Raw genomic sequence first — 23,868 nt, forward strand, 5'->3', positions numbered from 1 at the left:
AAATTTAACGAATTTCTTTTAAGTTATAATTAATAAAATAAAAATTTATTATATAAAAATAAAAAATATATATAATTTAACAATGAATTTAATTGAAATGAATTTAATTTTAGTTAAAACCATGTCTTCATAATTTTATTTTTTATATATATACATATTTGGCTGATTTTTTTAATATATTGGGAATACATTTATCATTTTTTATTTGTGATTACAAACATCATACCAACATCATGCAGCTTGTTTATTTAAATTTTCTTCTTAAAATGTTTAGCAATAATATTTCCAAAAGAAAACGTATTTTTATTAAAAAACAATGTTTTATTAAAATTTTCAATAAATATCAAATAAACAAAATCTATGCGTTTCTCTTACACCGAAGCATTTGTAAATTTAGTTTTAAAAATGGATCATTAAAATAATTTCTGTTTTTGAATTACATTACAAATCACCCAAAACCTTTAGAGAGGGTTTTTGACTTGGCTATCAAATGCCAATTAATAATCAGATTAGTTAATCTAAAAATAAATTCAATCTGGTGTTTATCCCTTTTGATGTTTTTGAGTAGAAGATTAAAATTCGCAGTGTTGCCATACAAAACAACAGAAAACGTCAGTGTTTGTTATCAAAACGATGCATATTTTATAAAAAAGAAGAAGACAATTGTAAATGTAATATGAAAATTAATGAAAAAAAACTTAAATTTAAAATAAAACAAAACATTACAATCGTCCCCATAAATAAAGTATAACAAGTAGTCCTACTCTTTGACAGCAGTATCTAACTAAGCATGTGTTAGTGAAATACTAATCAATAAATTTTTAAATGTTTATTTTTATAAAAATTGTATTAATTTTTTGCATTAGCTGTTTACACTTTTGCATGTCTTGCTCAGGTTTAAACCAACTCCATTGGGCGCTTAAACTAGGAAACAAAAATTAACTAAAGGCGAGTTTTTCTGATAAAGATAATCGTCATTCTTTGGTTAAACCTGGATTAATATATATTTTGTGTTTTTCAGTTATCAGTAAAGTTACTTATTATCTTAGTTTAACTGAGTGTAATTGGTCAATTAAACTCAAGTTATAAGTGAGAAAACACAATTAACAAAAACAATAAAACAATCATTTTGAAAGAACAAAAACTTAATATTTTTCTGAATTATTTTGTTTTATTTATTATTGTTTTAAATGTTTATTTAATATTTTTTCAAAAATTTTTATTTTACAAAAGAATTTTTTGCAAAAAACAGCTGTTTATGTTTTTGAGTGAAAACTTGGCAATACTAACAAAGTTAACTGAGCTTAAATCTAAAACTGAAAAACACAATTCTCGATTAAAGTCCGCCTAAATTTGTTCCGAGTTTAATCTAACAGCAAGTTAAGCCTAGTTTAACTGAGGAGTAAGAAACCCGCCCTAATTGTGACAAACCGTTGGGATAGTGGAACGTGGCACTATAACTTTTTTTGTTATCCTTCTATTGCATATGGATCAATATTCGCGGTCGCAAGTCCGTCTGCTACTTTATGTATTCTAGTCCAAGTGTTTTGTCCAATGTTCTATGTTTCTTCCCGGCACGAAATCATCTAAATGTGGACAAACTTAGTGGAAAGAACCACCCCATTCCGACAAGACCAAGCCGTGTTAAGACCAGCGCGCCACGTTCCACTATCCCAACGGTTTGTTACATTTTGGCGCCCAACGTGGGGCCATAAAGTATCCTAACCTTCTATTGCATATGGATCAATATTCGAGGTCGCGAGTCCGTCTGCTACCTTAGGTATTCTAGTCCAAGTGTTTCGTCCAATGTTCTATGTTTCTTTCTTCTAAATGTGGACAAACTTAGTGTAAAAAAGCACCCCATTCCGACGTGCTTAAGCCGTGCTAAGACCAGCAGGCGGCGTACCACTATCCCAACGGTTTGTCACATAATTGAGTACTCACAAACAACTTTGAAGGATTAATTTGAATTTAATCCCTAGTCATTAGCCTAAAAATTGGCCCTTAAGGTTTAATTTCAAATAACTCAATTGAAGAGCGAAAAAATTAAAGTTTAACCTGCAACTCACCTCATCTACTCCGAACTGCATATCCATATTAATCTTTCTGGGCGTGCCATAATTTAAAAAAACCACCAGCACCAGTTGAACAACGAAAAATACCAAAAAAATTATTTTTATCTAAGTCCCAATCTAGTACCGTCATTTTTTAAATTTTAACAAAATTGAAACAATGTTACTTTTCAAGTTTTTACCCATATTTGGTTCTTTTTCCCAATATATTCCCGATGACGCGACAGTTATTTCCCAACCCAGACCTGAATTACGTTTACATCATTACTGATATCAAAAGTAGATACCTTTGTAAACGTACCTGTAAGGAAAGAAAGGAATAGATATAATGAAAGATAGAAGCGACCGTGGTAAAAATATCATATTTTTATCATGGAAGCGGCAGTAAGAAAAGAGAAGAATCAACTGTCTTGTCATTTAATACTTCTCCTCCAGTCTAGTGACAATTTGAAGTTCATACATAGATTTTACCATATGGATTTTACATATTATTGATCTTCGGTTTCGAGAAGATGGATACAAAACCTCAGGCGGACCTTAATGTCTCTGAGTGGATATACGCCATTTTTACGGTGTATAACCCTTCCCAACCTAACCTAGCTATAGTTATACTTATGAAACTTATAGGCATATAGTAGTATATGCTTATATTATTAGATATATTAAATAGAATATGCCTTAATTTTGAAACCAACTGATATCACCTTCAAGTTGTTACACCGTTTGGAATTTAGTGTAAATGGAAGTGTTTTTAAAACATAAGGCTAAAAACTGTGATACACGGTTGGCAGTAAAATGTAAAAAAAAAAATTTTTTCAAGAGGCCAATTTCAATCAGTTAAGCAGGTGTTGAGTTAAAAAATTATTTGAATCACACTACTGAAAAGTGGAAGACTCGTCTATTTCAAAGTTTTGTTTCGATTCGTAAAATAAAAAACACAATTTGAAAAATAAGCAAATTTTCGCTTGAAATTCAATATAACACTGTAAAATTGGAAAAAAAATAACACGGCTTCAAATAACTATCGAATTCATTTTATTTCAATTTTATTAAAATTATTTTTAACATTTTATCACACTACAAAAACAAACAAAAGAAGTATTACAAAAATTAAATTAAAAAAATCTTTTTTAAAATAATAATAATAATACATTTATTTCGATTTAATCTCCTTACGAGCATCATCCATACGCTTGAGCAGTAGATTCCAATAATGTTGAACTGTAGAATTATTGAAAACATATTTTTCCACAAGTTTGTGAGACAAACAAAAAACGTAGTAAGCAAAATCCCATAAATACACCAGCGATTTGAAGAAAAAACTTTCAACTTGATCTTTGCTGGGAAGTTTAACACCAGTATCACCTAAAGAAGCTGTGGAAGATTTTTCAGTTTTATTATCTGCTTTAGACATAGTGTCGGAGGAGGCACAAGATGATTTTGTGACAGGGGAGTAGGAAGATGATTTTGATGGTGACTTTTCACTAGCTGTAGCATTAGATGATGGTGAAGTGGGCGAGTTAATAGATTTAAGGTCAGTTTCGGTTAGAGGGGAAGTTGAGGTATTCGATGATTCTTTAATATGAAATGCCGAAGATGTGTTGAAATGACGATATGTTAGGAATGAAAATGAAAATATAACTAAAATTAGATACTCAATTAATTTTGATAGACAAACAAGTGGTTAAAAACAAATTCCTTAATATCATACCTCCGGGTTTGGAGTCTTTTGAGTAGGCCACAGCCAACGGTCTGGTATACCAAGTAGTGGTAGTTGCTTCTAATATTGGAATAGTTCTAACATTTGAAGACCAAACACAAAGAGCTGGATGTGTATACCTGGTAGCAGCTGTACGCAAACATCTGGCGGCCAACATTTTAAATTCCTTATAAAATGACCAATTGATTTGATATAAAATTTATTTTTGTTTTCGTTTGACAGCGTTTTACTTTTTAATGAGATCACTTTGTTGTTATTGATTTATAAAAAAAATAAATAACTTTTTAGTGAATAGCTTTTTAAAAGCTTTTTTACTATATTATAATGCAAAAAGCATCAAGCTTATTTTTGCAAATATTTGAAGCTTTTTTTTTGATTTCAAACTGACAATTGTCAAATTACATTACAAATAACATTTTTGAAATTAAAATCAAGGAGTAATAAGTTTTTGTTTTAAAAATAATTTCAAAACTTAACGAAAGTTTTTTAATATAAACTCCTGAATATTTGGCTAAGAGCAATGAAAATTGTTTATGATTTTATTTAAAAAATTTCACTTAAATCTAATAATTTACATAAAGAATATTTAATTATTTTAAATTTTATCGTTGTATTTACACTATTGTTTGCTTTTAAGCAAAAGCATAGTTTTCCAAAAGTTTAGCCAAAAACTTTATAATTCTATGGCGGGCTTCCACTAATTGTGGTGGATCGGATTTAATCGGTTCGTACATGTTGGCACAGTGGGCGGTACCTAAAATTAGAAATAGATTAAGTTTTAAAACATCTATTATAACCATATATCGACAATTTAAACTTTCACCTACCCTCTATAAATATTGTTGGTGTTTTAGGATTTTTAGCATTTACCAAACCCAAAGCATGCCAAGGATCAATAGAACCATGAACATACAAAACATTTGTGGTCGAAGGCTTTAAGCCACCATAGTACTTGTTGGTTTCTTCCACCACGGAATTCAAATACTTGGCATCCATGCTAAATATTAAAAAAAATTTATATTAAATTATAAAAACGTACAATTATTTCTCACAATAAACCTACCTATCGGCATAAATATCCATACACTGTTTAATGAAAAAGTCTACATTGAAACGATTACCAAATGTGGATGAGCTATTTTCTGAAGTTTGATAAAAACCAAATTCGTTGCAGGTCTGCCAAGTCCATTGGCGCATGCCCTTAGCCACCTCCGACTCCCAGGCTATATTTTGCATATCCTTAATCATTTTATCGTATTTATAATCCAAACACTTTTCTTTGGATTGTTTTAAAAGCATATCATTAACAGCGGCCAAACGTGTAACGGGTGGACCCATGGTAGTATTAAGCATGACATCACATATCTGATCTATTGTTATAGTGGCATGAGGACTATTATCTTTATTGTATTGCACAACACCAGCAAAATTGCCAGCCACATTTTCAAAGAAATTGGAAATATCTAAACTATTTTCAATAGAATCCTTAATGGGGGTACAAGTTCTAAATACAAATTTCTGATTAGTTATCTAAATTATCTAAATGAATATTTTTTTTAGCAACCTACTTGAATTTTTCATCTAAATTACGTTGACCAATCATGTGTCGCATAAGAATTTCCACTTGAGCAAAAGCTTTACTTACAACATCCACACATTCTGGCTTATAGCTTTTCAAGGAATCTCTAACCACATCAAAATATTCTGTAAAAAAATTAACTTGTAATCGATATCGAAATTTTTAATTGCATTTAAATTTTTACCGGTAAAATCAACTTTAGCCAATAGTGGTCCACTTGAACTGATAGATCCGTAAATTAAATCGGGGTATTTTTCTCTAGCCCATGCAGCTAAGGAACCGGGATAAGAACCTCCAAATGCAATCCATTTTTGGGTGGGTGCCAAATTGTATTGTTGTTTCATGGCCAAAATGAATGATGCCAAATCAGCTAAAGCTTGTTTCGAGGTTAAATATTGCAAGTTGGAGGTAGATAAATCACTGAAAAGAAAAATAATGAAAACTTATTTTCATAATAATGAAGGGTTCGAACACCTTTAAAAATGTTTCGAACATGTGATCGAATTTTGGAATTTTTATATTTAACAGTTACATCACGAACTCAAAACGATTATATTTCAGTACTTTTAAGTGGGCGTATTAAAATCGATAACAAAAATATTTCAATATTAATGATGGTATAATAGAAATTTAAATTTTAGTTTTTCCTTTTATTCTCACTCACCTTGTTGGTTTCGATTTGCCATAGAAACGATGCTCCAGTTGAAAGCATAAAGCACCAAAATGTTCAGCATAATGTATCCAGGCACCTTCATGCATCCACTTTTTGGCAGCTTCTGCTTCTCCACCAATCATTATGAAAATAGGTGCAGTCGTATCATTACGATAGTATTGTTCATTCACGAAATAACGCTGCTTCCAGGTGGCCGCATTCTTATCGGAAAAATGATCCAAACGTTGTTCGAACCATAAATCAACAACTTCATTGGTACTTTGTAAAGTAGGAATTTTACTGGGTTCACCAAGGAAACCATGCCAAGAACGTCCCAAGTGATAGTTTTTGTTTAGAGCAGCTACGCCATTCTTATCAGTTTGCATAAAAACAAACAAAAACAAAACAACAAGACAAAGCTTATGAAGCCAGTTCATAAGATAATGCTGATGATGAGCGGCTGAGACACTCATTTTGTTATTGTTTTGTGTGTGTTTTTTTGTTTATAAATATCTGCTCAGGTCAAGCTATGAAAGTGATTTGAGGCTGAAATTTGTTATTAAAAATTATAGTAATAGTTAAATATTATATACATTCATATGTATATTTCTAATACAACGCATAAATTGGATTATCATTTCTATTAAACTATTCCATTGAACTTGTATTTACATGTAAATTAATTCCATCTATAATCTCATTATTTAAAAATGTCTATACCAATTGCTTTAACTTACATGCTTTTGTTTAAAATCAATTTATATTATTTTTGTTAAATACAAAAAAAAATTATTTACACAAGAAATTTTTGCAAATTTTATTTATGTAGAATTAAGCAAACACACCACCAACAAGCACAACCTTTCACATAAAACGATGATTAACGAATGGATTGTCTGTTTCTGTTGCCGTTGTTATTGTTATTAGCGGTAGATTAAAGCTCCACTAACGAATAGAAACAAAATAAATGCATTTATTTACCGTAACATAGTCGATTGCTTGCCGGCGAGTGAAAAAGACAGATTATTTTAGTTAACATAAATATGCAGACACTAAATAATGTTATTAACAGTATGAATCAGGAATGGAAAATACTGTAGATATAATAAGATTATAAACCTGTTTTGAAACAGTGCGATTAAATGACAATAGTCTAGCGCTTTCACACTAATAATAAATCTTTTATAGAAATGGTCATTTATCACTGCTCAAACCCTAAACATTAATAATTATGAATCTCAAACATTTCTAAACAGAAAACTTCTGAAGAAGTTTTAGCGATTTCAAATAGGGTTCTATAGTTGAAACGAAAAGTCGACTTTTTGCATTTTATGAAAAGTCGACTTTTCGAATTTTTGCATTTAGTTAAAAGTCGATTTTTCGACTATTCGACTTTTTTCATTTAATTAAAAGTCGATTTTTCGACTTTTATTATTTCATAAATAGTCGACTTAACATTATATTATTATTATTATTTATTATTAATAAATAATAAATAATTTATATTTATTTTATTTGTTGCAATTTTTTGAGTTTTTTCGACTTCTTTCTATTTTTGACTTTTTCCGATTTTTCGACTTTTTTCGACCATTTTTGACTTTTTCCGACTATTTTCGAATTTTTCCGACTTTTTTCGACTTTTTCCGAATTTTCGACTTTTTTCGACTTTCATTTACAAAGTCGACTTTTTTCATAGACGATAGTCGAGCTATCGACTTTTTTTGAACAAAATAGTCGTTTTCGACTTTTTTCGACAAAAAGTCGATTGTTCGATTATTCGAAAGTCGATTTATAGAACCCTAATTTCAAACAGTTTTGAAGAAGTTTAAGTAAAGCGAAAGTTTACAGAATCTCAATCTGTTTGAAGGAAAGCTGATAAAGATCAAACTGTTCGGAAATGTTTAAATAACCACCATTTTGACTATCACGAATTACCGTCTAACCAGTAATTATTCTTCCAGTTAAAACCAGTTTTGTATTAGAACGGTCAGTATATCCCAGCCAACATTTCGCTAAAGCTTCTAAAGAAGTTTTAGCGATTTCAAACAGTTTTGAAGAAGTTGGTGTAATCTGAAAGTTTACGGAATCTCAAAATGTTTCTAAAGCAATTTATAAATATCTATATGTTTCAAGAAAGATCGAGACCACTTTTATATAAGAACTGTCAGTATATCCCAGCAACCCTTACACTTAAAAATTACTCAAAAACGATTGAAAAATGATTCGAATCTTATTAGAAAAGGGGCCTAAAATAAGTTTATACATATACGATCATTTTAATCGTGCAGAAGAGTCATGAATTACTGGAATGTGATGAAAGATTTCAAAAATGCTAGCTGGGTATGTATCTTAAAGTTAAAAAAATAACTAGACATTGTGAAAAGAACGTTAATGAGCTAAAAAGATTTAAAGTATTCGGAACCTAAATTGTTCTTAAGAAGTATTAGAAATATTATTCTGAAACTGCATTTAATTTATTCACAAGAGAAGATCCTAAAACTTAAATATGTTTGATAAATCTCAACTTGTTTTAAAGAAGTTTGTGGAAATTTGACTTTTTCAAACTGTTCTATGGATCATTAATAAACTGTTCTAAAGAAGATGAGTAATCTTAAACTCTCCTAAGGAAGTAAATAAACCTTGAAGTTTTCTAATAAAATCTAAAGATTCTCAAACTGAATTACATTTATTTAACCCTAAATAATTCTATTTTTTCATTTTGTTTTATTGTTTTAAATTTTCCATCCACTGTTACCCAACTGATAAAATGTTTTTAAATTCACTTGATTCATCGTTCAAATACGAAATGTTATCAAAGGAAATTTCAAACTAGTTAATAGATAATTTTCTTTCAACAAACATTTCATAATTCTTTTTCATTAAAATTAAATTTTAAAAATAAATCAAAAAAATGTTTTCCAAATTTTCAGTTCTTTCAAAATTTTTCAAATATTCTCATTTCAAACATAATGGCTTGAGGCGAATTTTAAAATGCGAATGTGGAAGTATTATTACCAGACAAAGATGTTTTTCCAAAAATCCTCAAAATAAGTTGTTAGATCTTAAAGATAGTAGAAATGTTAAATCGTTGCATTTCAATAAAGAACTCCAATTTAACATTTCCCGAAATATGAGCTCAAACAACAATGATGGCGAAGGAAAACAAATAAAAAATGCAGCTAAAATAAAAAAGTTAATAGAAAAACGTAAGAAAAAAATTATGCGAAGAAGATCTAAAGTGAAAATTCTAAAAGCTTCCCAAATGAAATGTAAACGTTGTAAGTCCAATAAAGTACCCGATGATCCAAAAACTGTAAATTTTATAAAAGAAACCTTTCAAAAAGTAACGGATTTGTCGATTAAGAAAGGTTAGTTTAAAGATAATTTATATAAATAAGCATATTTTATTGTAATTTGACAGGTTCTTCAAAATTGCAAATTCCAGAATTGAACAATAGCCCAGGTATTTCGCAATCGCACATGCCGCCCAAAAAAGGTAAAAAGAATTTTGTTGAATTTTACTTTTTAAAAACCTACAAATTAGATTTTCTTACTGTTTTTATTAAGTTGATTCGAAACTATTTGTACAGAATAGTTCTAGAAGTTCAATAAGTAATGTTAACACCGCAGGTTTATCTATATATATAAAATTCTAACGTTACTGACTGATTGTCTGATTCACTGACTGATTTATCATCGCACAGCCTAAACGGTTAAAGCTAAAGGGCTGAAATTTGGACAGAGGGGTTGGTCTCCCACAAAATAGATACACTAAGACGGGATTTTTGGAAATTCGGTAAAAAAGGGTAAATTCGGTAACCTCATATCTCCTAAACTAGAAAAGATACAAAAACAGTTTAAAGCTTATCGTCGTTCATTTAAAAAATAAGTGGACAGGTGTCGGGTACTTTTTTCAATTTCGGCCCCTTTAGGGAATAAACGGGTAAAAACTGTATTTTAGTACTTTTTTTGCACCCCATGTATTTTTTAAACCATTGAACATTAAAAAAATGAAACATGAAATTAAGTATGTAGAGCCTGGATTAAGTGAGAACATATAAAAGGGGACCTTTTGGTACTTTTTCGTTCTTTAAAAGGTACATATTGAATTTTCTACAATAACGAACCTAGAAACATGAAATTAAGCATTTAAATCCTGGATTAAGTGAGATCCTATAAAAGGGCACTTTTTTGTACTTTTTCGTTCTTCAAAAGGTACTTTTTGTGTTTTTATAATATTGATCCTAGAAACATTAAATTAAGCATGTGGAGTTAATTAGAATCTAAAAAAGTGGGCCCTTTGGTAGACATAAAACTAAGCAATCAGGGACTTAAGTGAATGAAAATTTAAACTGGAATATTTTCTGTTACTTTTTTGTTCTTTAATTGGTACTTTTTGAATTTTTTATAATATTAAACTTAGGAACATGAAATTAAATAAAATAGGTCTTTTGGTACTTTTTCGCACTTCACTGGTACTGGTACTTTTAGAGCTTTCTAAAATATTGAATATATAAACATAAAATTAAACACGCAGTATCCTAATTGAACGAAAATTTAAAAAGGGATACTTTGATACTTTTTTGTTCTTTTACTAATACTTTTCTATAATATTGAACCTAAAAACATGATTGTATAAAAATCTATATGCGATTTTTTTAGTTTCTGGTTGAAAACTAAACATGTGTCATCCTGATTTAATAAAAATATATAAAAATTCACTGTCTGGTACTTTTTCGTTCTTCAGCTGTTTTTTTTTCTGTTATATTGAGACTAGAATCATTAAATCAAACTTAAAGAGTTCTCTAAAAGGGGAATTTTTGATATTGCAGATATATATACATTTACTATAATTATTTTTATTTTATTCCATTACGATGAGGGTAGCGAAGCACACTGGCTATAGCTAGTAAAATTATAAAATTATTCTGTTTTGTGAACAAATTATAATAAGTAATTTTTATTAAATATTATTTTTTTACAAACAGTTCATGTCGAATTTATGGAATCCCAAAACTTAAAAGATTTTAATCTTAATAAGACTCCAACTTTAGAACTCAATAGAAATAATTCTAAACAGAATGTAATCGAAATTAAAATTAAACCAATTAATTTAAATGGTAAGTTTGTAAATAGGTGAAATTTGGAATGAATTAAAAATGTATTGTTGTTAGATCGAAAGCCTTCAAATGTAAAGTCGATAGAATTGAATGTTAAAAATAGTATACACAATTTGGAAACTCAACATTTAACGAAATCAAATTTCGATAATCAAAATAAAAAGATGTTAAATAGTGGTGAAAATAATGCAGTAAAAAGTGAGTCCGAATCTATTTAAAATTAAACAAGTTACAGGGAAATCTGGGGACTTCAGAATTTGTTTTCAAGAAACATAGAAATATATATAAATACATTACACATATATTTTAAAATTTTTACTCCAATAGCAGAGGGCTTAGTCATATCAAATGAAAATTCTCATAAGCATAAAAGGAACTCCTTACGTGAAACCGTTTCCAACGACAAAATTCCGAAACAAAATAATAATACAATTACCAAGAAAAGTGAAAACATAAGAATATTATACCAGGCCCATCCGAAAAGAAAAACCAAAGTAAAGATTCCAAAATTCATGAAATCACAAAAAACTACAAAGACAAAACCTTACGAAAAAGGTTTGTTGAAGTTACACTTAAATTTTATTATAAAATTGTTTTTGATTGATACTTTTTTTAGATAAAACTAAAAAAGTTTCATTAACAAATCAACCATCTAATGTTCCTTCACAACGTAAGGGAATTTTATTTCCTACCGAACCTGGTGGTAAGATTTTAATTATGTTAATTTACATTTATATCTTTTTGAAACTTATCTTTTATATATTTTAGAATTTCTAAACTTTAAAATACAATCGAAGAATTTAACTACCGATATTAAACCCTACGTAACATTCGAAAAGGGTATTCTATATCCAACAGAGAAGTGTGGTAAGTTTTAATATATTCTGAATTTCATCAAAATTTATCAACTTATATAAAGTTTAGTTATTTCTTTATCTGATCATAAAATACTTAATTCAAATTATTAAATATTTGTTTATTTTAAAAAATTATTATTTTATTATATAAAAACTTTCATTATTTTATTAACTCTCTATAGAACTAAAGAAAGTTTCCATGTCGAGTAATAAGCCACTGCCAAAAATTGGTAAGTTAAGAGAAAATTTTAAAATAAAGACTTATTTCAAAATAGTAACTATGCGAATGTTCGAAGAAACAAATTTTAATGGTGATTTAACTAGTTCAATAATCTGTTTTTATACCTTTCACCTTCGTGATAAGGGTATACATAAGTTTGTCATTCCGTTTGTAATTTCTAAAATATAATTTTCCCACCCTATAAAGTATATATATTCTGAATCCTTATAGATAACGGAGTCGATTAAGCCATGTCCGTCTGTCTGTTGAAATCAATTTTCTGAAGACTCCAGATATCTTCAAGATCCAAATCTTTAATAATTCTGTCAGACATACTTTCGAGAAGTTTCCTATTGATCAGCAAAATCGGTCTATAAATAACTGAGATATGGGTAAAAATCTGAGACTACCTCTGAAAATTTCCTCAACAAATTATAAATGAAAGCATAAAAACAACAACAAGGAGATAAAGCAGTAATATGTTGGTAATACAGCTCATATTTGTTTTAGGGTGGTAGTACAGTACAACGGTTAATATTTCTTTCTGCTACAGTTTATATTTGTTTGTGTGTATGTTATGTGTGACATGTGTGCAGAGATACAAAATAAATAAAAACTGTTTTTTAAAACATACTTGCTGAAGGGTATATAAGATTCGGCACAGCCGAATATAGAAATCTGACTTGTTAGAACTGTATTTTTTAGTAACTAACGATTGTAGTAGGTAAACATTGAGGGATTATCAGGCCTGTCACAGAATTTCCGATCGAAAGTGGAATTAACTTTCCTAATTTTCTTTTTCAATAATGGAAAATAACATATTTTTCGGAATGAAACCTCTTCACATTTTTAACGTGTAATTGACAATAGTTTAAAGTTATTTTTTTAAGTTTTTATCGATTAATTCACTTTCGATCGGAAATGAATTCTGTGACAGGCCTGTATATAAATTCATCAATCTCTATCATAAATATAGATGAAAATGGGTTTTTAATGACACAAAGATGATATCAAGTTTTTAACTTTACATTTTTTTGTTAACTTTGAGATTACTCCGTGCCCCCTTAAAAAACAGGAGATGGGAGATTTACTTGACTTTCACCTTCGTGATGGCGCTTTAAGGATAAAGCGCCATCAACAATTCCAATAATTTTAATATAATGTTTCAAATATTTTATTAATCTGTGGTCTAAGCCAATTAAACATAACCTCACACATAACTTTGAACAGTTATGTGAAGAACCACACTACACCAGTGCGAGCGAGACGTAAAACTGTCGAAAGCCAGGCAACAAACACAAGCCTGAACGCGTTCAGTGTTGCCAACTTAGTGCTTTTAGCACTATTTGCGGTGCTTTTTGGTGTGCCAAACGCGGAAAATTTTGCTCATGGTGCCTTTCTTCAAAAAGGCACTAAAGTGGTGCTTTCTAATTTTATGACAGTGCATTTAGTGCTTTTAATACCCAACATATACCCAAGATGAGTGGGGTATATTGATTTTGTCACTCCGTTTGTAACACATTGGTCGTATATATTTTGGGTCCTTATTAAATTCTAAGTCGATCTAACCATGTCCATCCGTCTGTTCATATGTCCGTCCGTCTGTCTGTTGAAAGCACGATAGGGTTAGAACGTAAACAGCAAACGAGTTAAATTTTTCCACAAATTTTTATATGCATCAAAATTTCTCTACCAAATGACATTAATACTCATTACCGACTTAAAAATATTCAACATAAATATGTTTTATATAAGCCAAAATCTCTCTAGCAAATTTTACGGCAATCGGTCCATAATTGACCCTACCCCCACATATGGTCACCTTCAAAAATTGATTGTAACGCTCATTACTGACTAAAAAATACGTGTTTAGCGGAGAGATTCGAAATAAACTACTTTTATACAAATATAATTTTCCTACCGAATTTAATTCGGATTTTTCGGTAACGTACCCTACCCCCTATTAAGGTCCCCTTAAAAATATGAGTACAGCGATGAAAATTGACAAAAAATAAGTTTTATATAATTTTTTTACACAATTGAATCTATTCCTCATATATAAAGCCTCCATGATTACTTCATCGTTGTACTCGCAATAAAAAGATTTTTATTATAATTCTTTATGCCGAATTTTATGACGATTGGTCTATAACTGACCAACAAAACAAAATCTATGTACAAAATGTACAAAAGCAAATATTCTTCAAAAACAAAAAAACAAAATATTCAAAATACTTTAAAATAAGTTATGTTATTCACTATCAGTGAAATTAACAATTTTTCCAGAACTCAAAAAACTTAAAAATAATATATATAATTTTGCAAAAAATATATGCAAAAAAATAAGTTTTGTAAAATTTTACAATTTGGGTGTGGGTTCATCGGTTGGCCAGTTGGTAGTGTGCCTGTCAGTTTGAATGTTTAATGAAATTTTACTATTTTTAAAATTCTCATCTTATTTATCTAATATTCGTCAAACATTAGTTTTAGTTCCTACGTTACTAAAAATCTAACTCACACCGGTGAAAGACTTTAGTATGACGCATGTTTTGTTTTGCAGCCCAATGTTCTAAAAAACGAATTTTGGAGTCTTGTAGGAAATGAGCGAAATAATGTGCAATTTTTATTAAAATAAACAATATTTGACTGAAAAAACGTTAGTGCTTTTTTACCCATTTTCAGTTAGAAAATTACGCTTTTTTACCCCTTTTTAATTTTTTTGCGCGCGTTTTGCTTGACCAATGTTGGCAACACTGAACGCGTTTATGAAATAACCGCGATGACGCGAGAGTTGTTCCCCAACTCAGACCTTACGAATGACGTAACTTTTCTTTACGAATGACGTAACTTTACATTTATATCTGCATCACATCTTACGTTTTATATCTGCACTTGTACTTGTATTTCTACACACTGTCATACACACAATTAGAGCTGTATTAGCGCATAACGAAATATAAACTGTTTTACCTATACACTGTATTACCACCCTCAAACAAATCAATGTAAAAAACAACAATAACAAATAAGCAAGTATGAATGTATAGTCGGACATTGCCGACTATATGATACCCTACACCAGACAGTATGTTAAAAAAGTGGATAATTTAAAAAAATAAAGCATTTAATTTGTTCTTTAATACGGTTAAATAATTTTGTAATATTTTTTACGTATTATTGACAAAGAAAAGAGATTTACTACAAGAGGGCTTACACGGGAGTAGGGGTAATTATGGGCCTATTCTTATAAATTTTGGTAGAGGAATTCACGTCCACCTTAAAGTTATTTTTATAGTTTAATCGTTTTATTAGAAATTATAAGTGAATTTTGACCATCAAGACATTTTCTGAAGGGGAGTTTTTATGGGGGCTAGGATCAAATTAGGCCCGATCACTACAAAAATTAGTACAAAACTCAGTTTTACAAAACTAAGTTTTGCAGATTTTTGTTGACATAATAGAACATTTAACGTAATTATGAGCCTTAAGGCCCGATTCGGGTGGTACGGTTGTATGGGGGCTAGGCGAAATAATGGACCGATTTTAATCATTTTCAATAGCGTTTGTACTTAAACCAAGAGAAGTGCCGAATTTCATCAATTATCATTATCTTGAAAATTACGACCTGTAGCGTGCGCACAAGGTTTACAGGTAAAGACAGACGGACATAGCAAAATCGACTCAGAAAGTGATTCTGAGCCGATTGCTACAAACATCAGCACAAACGCATAATATCCTCCCCACTATAGTGGTGTAGGGTATACCCAACAGTTCGACGGGACAGTCCCGAACTGACCACTTAACCTGACTACCCAGGTGACCAACCATTTTAACATGGGCTTGTCCTACGAGGAAGTCAATCGTCACTCTACACCCTACAAAGAGACAGTAAAGAGACGATTGCCTCCGCTCTTGCTTACAAAGGGGACACTAAAGTGATGATTGTCTCCATTCTCGTTTACAAAAAGTTTATTTGAGACGAAAGACCAAAAACATAGGAATTGGAGTCAGCCAGGTGGTAAGATATTAATGGAACTAAAATTTAAAATTTTCAAGTGTCTACTCTCTATAATACTAAGGGACAATAATGTCACGACTGTCTCTGCTCCCGCTTACAAAGAAGACACTAAAGTGACGACTGGTCTCATTCTCTATTACAAAGGGTACATTCGTGACGAATGACCCAAAACATACGAATTACGATTAGTGGAAATTACTGTCTTTTTCGTTTGCATTGACTCTTTGTCGAACTGCAAACTTGTATTTCTACACACATAACTTACATACACACAACAGATATAAGCTGCATTACCAGCAGAAAGAAATATTAACTTTCCACTAACAAATACAATGTATTACAATCCAAATTGCCCAGCTATCATTTGGAAGATTGTTGGATGATTAATCAGTAAACTGAGTCATTTTTGACTCCTTTTGATGACCTATAAGTGATTAATAAGTTCAGCGCTTAAAAAATGTCTCGAAAATTATCCCCATATATGATTTAAAACTTAATATTTGAAAATTAATAACAAAATGTATTGCAATCATAAATTGCTCATCCTGGTGTTTAAAGTATAATGCTTTTAAAAACTTATTTTGTGGTCATATTTCAAGCAGTTGGAAGATCTAAAATTGTTTCTTATGTAATTGTTTTTGTTTTAATGAAATAGCCAAACTTTCACTTAAAAATTACTCAAAAACGATTCAAAAATGAGTCGAAACTGATTAGAAATAGGGCTCAGAAAATACTTTTTGGAAGAGTTAGCAAAACATTTTGTGTGGTCTAAAATAAGTTGATATAATTCTCATTTCGTTTATAAAATTAAATGTATTATTATTTGAATTTGTGTGATATTTATAAATTTTCTGTCAAGGAAATAGAAATTATATTATGCTTAAGTTATAATAATTTTATATGTTTAATGATCTTCTACGAAGATAGTTGGGGGAATTAATTTTAAAAATCTGATTTATTTGAAGAAACAACAAAATGTATACCAATCATAAATAGGTCATCCAGGTGTTTGAAATATGATTGTTTTAAAATTTAGTTTGTAGTTATATTTCGCGCATGTGGAAGATCAAAACCCGTTTTCTGTTGTATTGCATTTGTCTGTAAAAACATAAAAATTACTCAGAAAAGACTCAAAAATGACTATAATATGATTAGAAAATATCTCAAAAACGACCAGTTATGTGGCTGATTAATGACTCAAAAAAGATTAAAAAATGAGTAATAACTGATCAGAAGTGGGGTTCATAAATGACTCATTTAGAAGAGTCGCGGGTAGGGTACCATTTTCTCCCGACGAATGTATCATTTATGATCAGAAAATTAGCGCATATATGATCATTTTAATCGTGCAGAAGAGTCATAAATGACTCGAATGTGATAAAAAATTTCAAAAAATGTTAGCTGGCTATGTACAATCCAAACGCAGTACTGCTTGATCTTGTTTTTGCGGCTTTTTATGCTTTTATTTATAATTTGTTGAGGAGATTTTCAGAGGTATCTCAGTTATTTATGCACAGATTTTGCTGATTTTCGAAATTACAAAGGAAAAGACAAATACCCCTCTCACGAAGGTAAAGCGTATAAAAAACGTTGTTGTTTTGTAAGGTAGAGAGTCTAAGCCATCAATATATTCAATTTAATATTAATTTAATTCTTGTTTTTAGATGCAAATTAATTAAAAATTCCAATCAAAAAGAAAGATTTACATAGTTCGCAAACCGAAATAAAAGCCGTAATACCAGAAGGTATTTTATTTAAGATTTTAAACTAATGCCCTTTAAATAAATTTTAAATTTTTTTTATAGAAATTCCTACGCCTAAAGTAGCAGAAATCAAACAAGAATTAAATAATAGCAAATCTACAAAAACTTCAAAAATCTTTACTGAAGGTTAGATTTTATGAAAAAAAATTATAATTTATTAATATTTATTATTCAAAATGTAACCTTTCAATAGGCATCTCAAAACGTGCCTCCTCAAGTAATATTCTAAAATCCGCAACTAATCATAAACTTGAAACTGTAAAACATCCTATTAATAACCCAGCAGGTGATATTTCAGGATCTAATATTAAGGATATTTTAGCTTTTCAAGCTAATGAAAAGTCGAAAAGTTCCTTAAAGAAGGGTAAATAACTTTGTTGTATTATTTTTAGTTAAATATAAAAATTTCAAACTATCATAATTATTCTTCAGCTACTTCTGCTAATAACTCGTTAAACGAATTAAGTATATCTCCCGATAAATTAAACAATGTTACAAAACTTAAATCAGCCAATACAGTTCCTCAACAGGCTCGAACTGCACCGAAAACATTACATAAGGAGAGTTTAGGTTAGTAATATACTTGTACACTTTTAATTTAAAACCTTTTAATTTGGACTCCAAATTTTTAAGATTCAACAACTATAAAAACAAACAAATTAACCAAATCTAAAAGATCTAGAAGAGGGGGTAACCGTGGTGGTAATCAGGGTAGTGGTGGTGGTCATAAAACTACAATAAATAAAGAAACCTCAACAAAGATAAAAGGTAAGACGATATTTTGAATGGAAAATATTCTAATAACCCTTCTTCAAATATATAAAAAGTGATATATTACAAACATCTTTTCATACAGAACGACCCTCTCGATTTTGGCGCACTATTTCGTTTACCATACTGCCACTAATTCTCGGGTTAACAGTTTACACAATGAGTAATATAGGAGCAGCTGAAATGTTTAAACGCATGCGTAATACAAGATCCAGTGAAGATCCATTATCATGGAAAATGCTACCAACGTTTTATGGTAGAAAATCAAATGAAGATCTAACTGATCTAAATGATATTGAGTCAGAAGAAACGGATAATGAGGAACCTCTAAATGAAAGTAAAAGTGAAAACGAACAATTGGAAACATATTTTAAAGATCCAAGATTAAATGAGGCATAAGTATATGAATTCACAGCTAAAATTAACCGTTTCGATACAAATAAGATCACAGTGGGTTTAGTTTTTTTCAAACACTTTTTTATTTCGAAATAACTGTCAAATTTTTTTCAATAATAAAATTTTGATTGTTTGAAAACCGAAAACGTTTTATATTTAATTTTTCTAAGATTTTTATTTTCGCGTGCAAAATTTTAATTCGATGCTTAGAATAAAGACTTTTTTAATGCCAGTATTCCCCAGAATACGTTATAATGTTTACAAATTATATTCCAAAGCCGCTGAACAACCGGAAGCAGCGCTAAGTTTAACGGATGCATTAGGAGCTCAAACAGCACAAACATCTAAATCAAGGTCAAACACTCATTCACCAAATGAGAGTAAAAAATCTGTCGAGTTAGAAGCAATTTCTAGCCCAACCGTTACATCGAATCCATCTACATCAACGCAAAATATTCAACCACCTATGGAGAGTCAAAACTCTGCGGAAATAGCAAGTGCTGTGGTTAAAAAGCCGGGTGGTTGCAATAAAAAAGCTGCACCTAAGGGCAAAAAGGGTAAGAAATGCGGTCAACCTAAGCCTGTTCAACCCCAAGATCCTGGACCTCCTGGTGGATATTACATCCATGATAAATGTGACATATACGATATACCCAAAACTAATGCCAAGAAATGGAGAACTATTTCATATGCCTTAGTTCCATTAGCCCTCGGATTATCCGCTTTTATTTTAGCTACCAAAGAGGAAGCTCCCGAACCTGAATATATTCCTTATGAATACATGTACAGACGAACTAAACGCTTTGCTTGGCGAGATGGTAAAACGTCACTTTTTCATGGACCCAATAATTTAATACCTGAAGAGGAAGAAGAACGTTTAGATCGAGAAGCAGAAGAAAAACAAGCGCAAGCGCAAACTCCCCCAAAAAAAGGAGAAAAGGCTCCACCGCCAGCCGAAAAAGAGGCACGATATAAAAAACATATTAATGAACAGGAAGACAAAATTAAAAAGCGTGAACAACATGCTCACGAAGAATTGGAACGACGTAAAAAACGTCATGAGGAAGAACGCGCCAATCAGCCTATAGTTGAAAACCCAAAAGAAACATAAAAACGCTTTCAAATTTAAGTTAAAAAATCTTTAATTTTAAAAAAATATATGTATATTTTTAGCCGATTTACAAAAAAAAGAATGTGAATAGAATTCAACATTTTCTCACATCTGTTACAACATTACAAATTTCTTCCGGTTTTTTATTCATATTTACGGGTGGACACTCAATACAATAGACATCATTTTTGGGTGTCTTAGCCACTAGACCATCTATATTTTCTTTTTGTTGACTTTGATGACTACGGGCACTGCTTGGTATACGCGGTTCTGACTTAACTGATAACTCTTCAGCAGAGTTGCAAAGATGTGGTTGTGGCGGATTATTATTACCCCAATATTCCTAGAAAATTATAAAAAATTGCTTAAATTAGATTTTTATTATTGTAATTTTTATTTACCTGTGGTACATTCCATATAATTATAGCACCATCAGTGCAGCCAGTTACAAAGAATTTCCGACATGGGCTGAAGGCTGCACTTTTAACTGCCGATGCATGTTCAGATCCCTGTGCCACAACTATACCTTTATTATAATCCCAAAGCTGAAACAAAAAAGATTTGTTGAACATTTTATATCATAGCCAATAGAATTTCAGAAGTTTTTAATTATTATACATGAATTTGCTTTATATGTACGTGTATATATAAACTTATTCCGATCTGTCCATTATTTGTTTAATTATTTAATTTTTCAAATTAAAAGGTATAAGATAGTGTTAATAAAACACTATCCTATAAGTGAGGGGTATTTAGTATTCGGCATAGCCAAATATAATACATTAATACCCCATTCTATCGATGCAATTATTCAACATCCACGGTCTTAGAACACTTTCAAAGTATTTCTGCAGTTCTAAGAAATTTTCAAATATTTTTTCGACTTAACTCACCTTAACCTTTTGATCACTACCCACGGAAACGAAATAATCTCCAGTTGCATTGATTGCAACAAAATTTACTGAAGATTTCGAGGAACCTTGTAATTCCCTAATTAAACCGCCATTATAAACACTCCAATAACTAATGCGTCCGTCAGTGCCACAAGTTAGAACCTGAACTCCAGTGGGAAAATATTTAGCAGTCATAAATTGTGTATTAGCTGTTATAACAGTTTTGCGGGTCAAGCGACTAGAAAGAGAATGATAAAATTAATTTTAAAATATTGCAAAATAATTTAATTTATATAAATATTACTTAACATCCCAAATAACACAAGAGCCATCGCTACTAGCCGATATAACTTCGGTATCTGATTTATTAAAGTCCAACGAAGTTATCGGACCAGAATGATCTTTCAAAACACCCAATAAACTTTGACGAAATGGTTCAATTTTCCAAACTCGTACCTGGCCCTCGATGCCACCGGTAACTAAGACACGTCCATTTGAAGAAATGGCCAAGGCACTGCAACCTAATAAGGATTTCAGATAATTATGAATTACATATTTCTTAATCATGTTTATACCCTTATTATGAGCATTGGGTATGGCATATATAAGTCTTCCACGTATGGGCGTAAAAGACCTAATAACACCATCATTCCAGGCTGATATAATACTACTGCCATCATAGCTAAATTCAATGGCAGCACATTGAAAATTATACACCATTATGCGCAATAATTCCTGATAACGTTTAGTGGACCAAATGCGTATGGTCTCATAACCGGCAGTAGCAAAAACTGAAGATAAATTTCTTAAAACGCAATCAAAAATTTTCAGATTAATCGCATTTATATACACAGTTAATTATAAACTTACTTGGGAAATGCTATATTATGTACCGCCTTTTTGTGAGATGTCTTTAAAAGTTTTAAAGTAAATAATTTAATATTAAGTAAATATATCTCATTTGATTCCGTGGCTATATAATACTCTATTGGATTTATTTCTACCAATGAGGTAATGGAACCATTAACTTTAGTTTTCTTTAACTAAAAACAAAAATAGGTTTATAAAAACATCAAATTTTAATATAAAAACTTACGGTCTTCAACATGGGCCAAGTTGGATTAGGATAATTTTTAAAAACATTATCTTTTATATCACGCCTTTCCTCAACTAGTTCGACAACACCATCACCGGCTCCCATTAATAAAAGACCATCACCTACAATATGCACCACTCTCAGACCATTAATATAGCGATCACAATCTTTTCCATAAGGTTTACGAATATTATGTGTTCCATAGGCACCCATCATTGAGGCGAAATGTCCCGGTTTCACTACATTTATTGTATCATAGCAATTAAGGGAAATTTTTACTACATCACCAGTTTGTGTACCAATATATGCGAAATCGTCGTTACGATCCACACATACCGAAATATAAAGTCTCTGTTGTTTTCCCACATAGACATCATGAACATTTAACTTTTTCATCTCCCTATGGATGCTCCAAACTCGTAAGTGACCTGAAAAAAATATATTTTTGCAATACCGAAAATTTATTCGTGTTAAGAAGAAGAAGAAAAAGTTTGAAGATCGTCGGGTTTAATCAGATCACAAACACAAGTTCAAATTTTTCACATTACTGAAAAGGGATTCAAAAATCCCTTAACTGTACGACGTTTAAAATCATTAAAAAAATAATTTTAAGTACTTACGATCGCCAACTGACAAAAAATACAAGGGATTTTTAAATAAAGCTCGTACAACTAAAGCATTGCCATTTATGGAACGAGCACCAACCGACCTACATATTGGAGAGCTAAACATTAAATTATTTATTGATTTATTTCTCATACTATAAATCCGATTTCAGAAATATTACTTACAGAGTTTCAATATCGAATACAATTATAGTGCCGTCATCGCGTCCACCAGCAGAAATCATGTATTTATCTTGAGCAGTAAAGCAAATAGATTGAACACGAACCTGAAAATTGTTTGAGAGAAAAAAATATATATGAAACTTTTTTGAAATAGCTTATAAAGCTTTAGTTTTGGAGATATCTCCCAACTTTTGAATGATTCTGATATCTAGGACCTAAAGTCGATTTTTAATATTACAATGAGATCTTTTTTAAAGCATTGAATTTAAATCGTCTATTATACTAACCTTGTGTAAATCATGTCTGACTATTTCACGTCTTTCGGCAAAATCATATAAAATTACATAACCCGGAAACCCCATATGATTTATTTGACCAGAAGCCATATAACGACCGCTAGAAATTTAATTATAAGAACGCATTAAATTATTTAAGTATTATTTTTTTTTAATTTTATGTATTCACCTTCTACTCAAATCCAAACAGGATACATTATTCGTATGACCTCCAACAAATTCTTGTTTATTCGTTTTCGTATTGCAGATACCGATTTTTGTACCCAATGGAAATATAATATGTTGACCATCGGGATGTAAATGTAAACCAAAAGCAACTTTACCATTTATACCAAAAATGGCGCGAGGTTCTAAACGTTTAACAGACTCTTTAGGTTCTAATATTTCAGTCATTTTAATAATGCAAATTGTTAGGAAATATATATAAAAAATATACGTATTTTGTCAGTCTTTTAGATTTAAATTGTAAAAATAGAAATGTTAGATTTTCGATTATTTTTTAGTTGTTTGAAAAAT

The 23,868-nt window shown here is 30.4% G+C and overlaps 5 protein-coding genes across 9 annotated transcripts; 2 read left to right on the forward strand and 3 right to left on the reverse strand.

Moving 5' to 3' along the window:
* Positions 1–3,209: 3,209 nt before the first annotated feature.
* Positions 3,210–4,178, reverse strand: LOC111685729. Of its 2 annotated transcripts, none has more exons than XM_046952263.1 (2): positions 3,784–4,178; positions 3,210–3,647 (listed from the first exon to the last, which is right to left on the reverse strand). In XM_046952263.1, exons 1-2 carry the CDS (start codon positions 3,947–3,949, stop codon positions 3,226–3,228), a joined length of 588 nt encoding a protein of 195 aa, XP_046808219.1. In that variant the 5' UTR covers positions 3,950–4,178; the 3' UTR covers positions 3,210–3,225. The 2 variants fall into 2 exon arrangements, with proteins under 2 accessions (XP_046808219.1, XP_046808218.1); XM_046952262.1 differs by having other exon boundaries at positions 3,210–3,713.
* Positions 4,179–4,302: 124 nt separating this feature from the next.
* On the reverse strand, positions 4,303–6,923 carry LOC111685725 (putative serine protease F56F10.1). Of its 2 annotated transcripts, none has more exons than XM_023448002.2 (7): positions 6,761–6,923; positions 6,036–6,569; positions 5,556–5,791; positions 5,361–5,496; positions 4,856–5,296; positions 4,620–4,789; positions 4,303–4,546 (listed from the first exon to the last, which is right to left on the reverse strand). In XM_023448002.2, exons 2-7 carry the CDS (start codon positions 6,494–6,496, stop codon positions 4,425–4,427), a joined length of 1,566 nt encoding a protein of 521 aa, XP_023303770.2. In that variant the 5' UTR covers positions 6,497–6,569; positions 6,761–6,923; the 3' UTR covers positions 4,303–4,424. The 2 variants fall into 2 exon arrangements, with proteins under 2 accessions (XP_023303770.2, XP_046808217.1); XM_046952261.1 differs by having other exon boundaries at positions 6,872–6,889.
* A 1,937-nt stretch (positions 6,924–8,860) lies between these two features.
* On the forward strand, positions 8,861–18,127 carry LOC111685721. 3 transcript variants are annotated; one of them, XM_046952701.1, is made up of 10 exons: positions 8,861–9,391; positions 9,469–9,519; positions 11,012–11,143; positions 11,198–11,341; positions 11,471–11,698; positions 11,760–11,846; positions 11,912–12,010; positions 12,183–12,230; positions 17,903–17,983; positions 18,044–18,127. In XM_046952701.1, the coding sequence occupies exons 1-9, from the start codon at positions 8,935–8,937 to the stop codon at positions 17,911–17,913; spliced, it is 1,257 nt and encodes a 418-aa protein (XP_046808657.1). In that variant the 5' UTR covers positions 8,861–8,934; the 3' UTR covers positions 17,914–17,983; positions 18,044–18,127. The 3 variants fall into 3 exon arrangements, with proteins under 3 accessions (XP_046808657.1, XP_046808656.1, XP_023303765.2); XM_046952700.1 differs by having other exon boundaries at positions 8,862–9,391; positions 9,445–9,519; positions 11,474–11,698; XM_023447997.2 differs by having other exon boundaries at positions 8,863–9,391; positions 9,445–9,519.
* A 1,154-nt stretch (positions 18,128–19,281) lies between these two features.
* Positions 19,282–20,401, forward strand: LOC111685730. Its single transcript, XM_023448007.2, has one exon. The coding sequence runs from the start codon at positions 19,371–19,373 to the stop codon at positions 20,277–20,279; it is 909 nt and encodes a 302-aa protein (XP_023303775.2). The 5' UTR covers positions 19,282–19,370; the 3' UTR covers positions 20,280–20,401.
* On the reverse strand, positions 20,293–23,840 carry LOC111685728 (cilia- and flagella-associated protein 52). Its single transcript, XM_023448004.2, has 11 exons — positions 23,522–23,840; positions 23,344–23,452; positions 23,060–23,160; positions 22,889–22,992; positions 22,269–22,696; positions 22,043–22,215; positions 21,748–21,977; positions 21,477–21,693; positions 21,173–21,410; positions 20,681–20,824; positions 20,293–20,622 (listed from the first exon to the last, which is right to left on the reverse strand). Exons 1-11 carry the CDS (start codon positions 23,743–23,745, stop codon positions 20,374–20,376), a joined length of 2,217 nt encoding a protein of 738 aa, XP_023303772.2. The 5' UTR covers positions 23,746–23,840; the 3' UTR covers positions 20,293–20,373.
* Between the last annotated feature and the right edge of the window lie 28 nt (positions 23,841–23,868).

This window comes from Lucilia cuprina, chromosome 5 (assembly GCF_022045245.1).
Source record: "Lucilia cuprina isolate Lc7/37 chromosome 5, ASM2204524v1, whole genome shotgun sequence".
Classification (NCBI taxonomy): Eukaryota; Metazoa; Arthropoda; class Insecta; order Diptera; family Calliphoridae; genus Lucilia; species Lucilia cuprina.

Bases quoted from the DNA above. Each gene is read 5' to 3' on its own strand.
- LOC111685721 (XM_023447997.2), top strand. From the start codon at position 8,935: ATGTTTTCCAAATTTTCAGTTCTTTCAAAATTTTTCAAATATTCTCAT. The intron at 9,520-11,011 runs GTAAAAAGAATT...TTTTACAAACAG, and splicing joins GCACATGCCGCCCAAAAAAG to TTCATGTCGAATTTATGGAA. The intron at 11,342-11,470 runs GTGAGTCCGAAT...TTACTCCAATAG, and splicing joins TGAAAATAATGCAGTAAAAA to CAGAGGGCTTAGTCATATCA.
- LOC111685725 (XM_023448002.2), bottom strand. From the start codon at position 6,496: ATGAGTGTCTCAGCCGCTCATCATCAGCATTATCTTATGAACTGGCTT. The intron at 5,297-5,360 runs GTAGGTTGCTAA...ATTTGTATTTAG, and splicing joins AATTTAGATGAAAAATTCAA to AACTTGTACCCCCATTAAGG. The intron at 4,790-4,855 runs GTAGGTTTATTG...TTTAATATTTAG, and splicing joins ATGGATATTTATGCCGATAG to CATGGATGCCAAGTATTTGA.
- LOC111685730 (XM_023448007.2), top strand. From the start codon at position 19,371: ATGCTTAGAATAAAGACTTTTTTAATGCCAGTATTCCCCAGAATACGT.
- LOC111685728 (XM_023448004.2), bottom strand. From the start codon at position 23,745: ATGACTGAAATATTAGAACCTAAAGAGTCTGTTAAACGTTTAGAACCT. The intron at 22,993-23,059 runs GTAAGTAATATT...TTTAATGTTTAG, and splicing joins GTATTCGATATTGAAACTCT to CTCTCCAATATGTAGGTCGG. The intron at 20,825-21,172 runs GTGAGTTAAGTC...TTTTTGTTTCAG, and splicing joins GTAGTGATCAAAAGGTTAAG to CTTTGGGATTATAATAAAGG.
- LOC111685729 (XM_046952262.1), bottom strand. From the start codon at position 3,949: ATGTTGGCCGCCAGATGTTTGCGTACAGCTGCTACCAGGTATACACAT. The intron at 3,714-3,783 runs GTATGATATTAA...ATCTAATTTTAG, and splicing joins AAAAGACTCCAAACCCGGAG to TTATATTTTCATTTTCATTC.